We start from the raw sequence: 5,402 nt of genomic DNA, 5'->3' as shown, positions 1-5,402 counted from the left end.
TTTAATTGCACACGACGCCATTGTTGCCATGGATACGATTTTGCTTGCCAGATGTCAGAAACCCCAATATAAACAGTGTCGTGTTATCCACACATTAACATAACCAAACAATCGATTAGGAAATCGGAAACGTTGGGAATGGACACCGTAAGCAGAACAACATGTCATATTCACAAAATTGAAAATCAAATCGATCAATAAAATTTGCTTATCTAAAATATATTAGCGTTGTATCGAAATTCAATCATCATTAATGTTCATGTTTGTCGGATTATTGAAATAGATCAAACTAACTATGTGATAATTTCTGCACACACACACACACACGCGCGCGCGCGCATCCCCATGCAATATATTATATACTAGTCGGTTTGTTAGTATGATAAAGACTAAAGTCCACATACTCATTGTGTATAAAAAGAACCAAATAATATCAAACTGAACTACTTTTAAATGAATACATCAGATAAATCTGCTATACCTGTGAACAAAATTAGACTAAGTTTTTAGCTGATCTGTTTGCAGGCACAAACAAACCTTTAATAACGGGTTCAAATGAATAATTTGGTTCTAACATCAGTTTGAATAGTTCATACATATGATATCACGACGGGCCAGTTCAATATTGCGTGAAAACCCCTAGTGATGCACGTCTCAGCTGTTACCACTTGCCTCCAACCACGTTGGAAATCGTTAATGATTAATATACATGTCAAACTAGTTTTAAAGTTACATAACACTTTAGTTATATTACTTTATCATTCAAGTCAAATTTGGGCAAATTTCACACAGAAGGAAAATCGTGATTCGTTTGTTTGTTTATTTTGATCAATATTATTCGCGATGCTATGAGTGATAAGTACTACACGTCCAGGCGTATATAGTGGCTTATCACTCGGTAATCCGAGATTAGCTTGCTTTCCTTCATGACCTCCCGCTGCACATGAAATCTCGCGAGTTCTCCTTAGAGACAGCATAGCTACCGGGAAGCGTCAAGATGGCGGCACTGAGCATGGGAGCGTTTGGTCTATCGTATCAAAAATATCTACAAGAACAAGGAGAGCGTGAAAAAGAGCTGAATCGAGGACCAGATACGGTTTGGGTAACTAAACGATATATACCAACGGATCTCCGTGTCACTGCCCCCGTCCCCAGACACAAATTTGTGGCCCCTCCGAATCTCCCCAAGGCGGAAGAACACTGGGTGCCCGTCGGGGAACCCCCTCTCAGAAGTTTTGACAGGAGAGAGGAAAAGATGATTTACGTGTCTCACCCATCAACCAGATGTGAGGAGTGGTCCACCTTAAGACAAACCTTACCATCCAGGGGTAGTAACAAGAAACCATGTCCCCCAAATTGGGGATCCGGCACAAGCCTCCCACCCATTGTCATCGAGAGGACGGTCAGTCGATTCCCCATCGTCAACTGTCCGATGACAAGGTACGAGTGTTTTATTGATCTTAATGGCTTATTTTGTCGATATGGATGAATATTTTAGCATTTAATCTCCCGGGGAAAATGTTTGTAGTTTGAGACAACTTTGTGAATTTGTGTCGTTATCGTGCCACAAGTTGCCGAAAATAATTCTGTTGAGCCAGAAACGTTAACTCTTCTTAGACGATACTTAGAAATAACAGTGATGATTGTAGCTATCTTCCCCATACAGTAGTGATGCCAATCTACAGAAGACTCAATTCACAATCCGTTTCTTCGCTTGCAGATATGTTGATGACATGCACCTTACCAACAGACTATTCAAGCTTCATTGAACACAACTGGAGCAACGATTCTTCCATACGACTCCAAGTGGAGCTGTACAGACACCAACATCTTGTGTAGGAAATGATATTCTACCAAGCTCTATCAAAAGTTCATTTATCCCAAACCTTGTTACCCTACGGTCGTGGTTTATGGGTAGGACATTCATGTGTTGCGATCGGTTGTATGTGGGTATTAAAGCTTTTGAAATATGTTTTGTTGATATAATGTTTATTCATGGGTGAACGTGCTGTGACATTATTGCTTTTACACACAGTTCAGTATTATACAGCTAACCCTACCAGTATTATAAAACTCCCAGCAAATGGCCCATGGGGATTTGTTTTAATTGATTTTGGATGTGTTTCTTTGTTTATTATTATTTTTAGATTTAATTGGAATATTGTTCTTGCCATGATGTTCACCTCATCAGTATTATTGCATCTGCCTTAACGGTAACAACCACAGTGTTCCCTAATTCAATAACTGTTCAGTTAGCAGTGGCATTATGTAACAACGACTTTTGGTTCTTGCGGGAGTAAGTCAGTGATTAAAAGTGTATACTTATACATGTAATAAATATTAAACAGTATAAGAACTATATTGCATGTTGAATCTTGAACACTTGTATCAAAATGGATCACACACACACACACACACACACACACACACACACACACACACACACACACACACACACACACACACACACACACACACACACACACACACACCTCCCTTCCTGTTCAAATATTAATACATAACTTGCTGGGTGCTTCATTACTTATTGTCAGTGATGAAAATGAGCCAACTTAGATCATACAAAATCATGATGTTTTTTATTTGTTGGAATGTATACCATCACAAAATCAATCGATTATATAACCAGGTGTACGCAACTGTTATTTAACATGTGCCTTAAATTACATATGATTCTGTATAGCAACGAGCTCTTCAACATTCTATTTATGGACGCTTATGCTTCGGCTCATAATTTTTACTATTTAATATATTTTATCACCTTTTCGATTTTCGATGAATAATATATAGAATATTGAAAGTTATAAAACTGTCGTTGGTATATTGGTCATTTATTGTTCTATCCGCTGACAATTCAGGCTTCTCATCATGTTCATTTGATCTCAGCCCATCTAGTCATAATTCATGCAACTGCTTTCTATCAACCGCTGATCTGTCTGTCATCTGCATTGCCCAAACACTGTTAAAAACATAAACTGGGTCTGATGTTATGTACCATGATATCTATCTGTGGTAAAATGCTTTTGGTACTTGCTACTTACACGAGCCAGTTTTGGCATTGGGAATGCAACTTTTTCACATTTTGTAATGATTGTACATATTTTGATTCTTTCCATTTTATTTGTATGTTATATGTGTCTATGTTGCTGAATAAACATATGTTTTCAATTAGCTATTGTTTTTTAGCTACTCAAAACTTTCAGTTAGGGATGAGAGTTGCGAAAGAACTGCACATCATATTCCACTGTATGTATGATTTAATTACTCAAATAGTATGCGATCGTCCAAAGTCACGATCATAGAAATACCACTCTATCTGTGTTGGGATGTAAGGAAAGAACAAGCTCCCGGTATGCCATTTTTATATCTAAAAGAACTGAGGATCTGATGGTCACAATGCGGGGATCGTTGTTAATGTATACCATAGTGGTTTGCCCGATTTATGTATCCCGAGGTACCCCGACGTCCAGTAATGGACATGAACTTGGCAACTTGCAGTCTTTCTTATCGTTTCTCATATTACAGATCAAATATAGATAACAAACACTAACATTTAAACTTTATTTTATCTTTAAAAGTAATGGAAAATGGCAAAATACCCAATTGAGGTTGAGTGAGATGAGTACAATTTATTTGGTTACTCAAAGGAAAATTAGGATACCCAATTGAGATGAACACAAGCTAGCACATAACTCAAATGACCCAAAAAGTTATCTGTAGAAATTGGACCTGGGCCGTCGGTGTCATGGGCAAACGCTTGTCGCTTTAACCACTGGACTAAGAGGATCGGCCTAATTTATATGTGACAGCGGCAACTCACCAAGACCGGCCTGCCCCTGCGTATATGTCATTGTAGCTTCCGATATTCACGCTAGTTCACAAGCCCGATACTTTGAAATTATGCTGAGAACAAGTGAAATTCCAGTGGTAGTGATCACAGACTAGTAGCATATGACTGACATGTACTTCTGCGTCCATATTCAATGGTTCAGTTGTGCTAGAAATTGTTGTTGAATACAACTGACAGAAAATATAAACGGTATAATCACTTTTGTCACCTCCAAACAGGACTGGAGTGGTTGGGTAACCTAGTGGTTAAAGCGTTCCCTCGTCACGCCGAAAACCCGAGTTCGATTACCCACACGGGTACAAATGTGTGAAGCCCATTTCAAACCGAAACATGAGTCTCATTGACCAATTCAGACAATAACCTACTTTTCAGCCGATCCGAATTTACTCGTTTGAAAGTGAAAAGAGACACCACAAATAACTTAGCTAAGATACATAGCGTTCACTGACATGAACGCTATGCAGCACCTCCATAGGCCGCAATGGTGGAAATCCTTTGTCGCACTTTCGCGCACTCGTTACGATTTTTTGCGCACGAAAAACTTATATGAATTACTTCTTTGTACTTATACCTACACGTGCGCCCTATTTTCGTTATCAAAATATCCAAAAATATATATTTACAAGCCATCAAACATCTCAGTCGATCGCTCACATATGAGCGGGGCCATTTTGAATCACGTGACCTGTGACGCGAAGGGGATATCCCTCCCAAAAATAGTAACACACGTGTACCATACCTCGTTGCTTGTTGACAACACATTTTCATACATTTAAGGCAATTAAAACGATTGTATGGAGATTTTCGTTTCCAATCAAGACTGACTGACCACCCCTGCTTTTTTCAACAGCTGTTTTCAAAGGATTTGCTGGTGAGTTTTCAATGCTTCATATATAATATAAGATTATTGCTGTCACCTTCACAGTTCCATGGGTGTCTCTGTACTACTCATGAATATTTGCCTACAAAACACAGTTTACTAATTAAATTTAGGACTTAAATAATTAATGAGTTCACGAATTATTATCTATAAATTTCATGTATACCCAAAAAACCTTAAATATTTCTCAGGCTTATTTCTAAGGCTGTCTTTGTCGAGATTAAATAAGTTTGTGGACAATACGTTGAATCCACAGACGTCATAAAAGAAATTTGAATAAACAAAAATACGGTGTTGAAACACTGTAACAACAAAATGTAAGTATGATGTTACAGTACCATACGTGAATGTTCGTCACAACTGGATATACCAATAGCATTACCACCCCTGTGTGACAGCCGCTTAACGCCCATACTACTGTTGGTAAACACAATATTTGAAGGATATATTTGCTATCATAGCATCATTTTGAGCATGAAACAAATCTGAAATATACGATGCTTGCAAAAGATGTCTGTGTGCTGTTACTGATGACACATGTGGAAAATGTCACGTCATTTAAAAAACGAAATTATTTTGGCAACAGGGTGGGGAGCAGTTACCATCATTGAACAACTCATGACCTCTCATATAAAACACTTCAAACACCTCGCC

At 38.2% G+C, this 5,402-nt stretch overlaps 1 protein-coding gene across 1 annotated transcript; it reads left to right on the top strand.

The window, feature by feature from the left end:
* Positions 1-985: 985 nt before the first annotated feature.
* Positions 986-2,440, top strand: LOC124285450. Its single transcript, XM_046721674.1, has 2 exons — positions 986-1,440; positions 1,721-2,440. The coding sequence occupies exons 1-2, from the start codon at positions 998-1,000 to the stop codon at positions 1,767-1,769; spliced, it is 492 nt and encodes a 163-aa protein (XP_046577630.1). The 5' UTR covers positions 986-997; the 3' UTR covers positions 1,770-2,440.
* Positions 2,441-5,402: the final 2,962 nt, after the last annotated feature.

Source organism: Haliotis rubra, unplaced genomic scaffold, assembly GCF_003918875.1.
Source record: "Haliotis rubra isolate DU_JTF1 unplaced genomic scaffold, ASM391887v1 Scf36, whole genome shotgun sequence".
Classification (NCBI taxonomy): domain Eukaryota; kingdom Metazoa; phylum Mollusca; class Gastropoda; order Lepetellida; family Haliotidae; genus Haliotis; species Haliotis rubra.
This window is presented reverse-complemented; position numbering and strand designations above follow the sequence as displayed.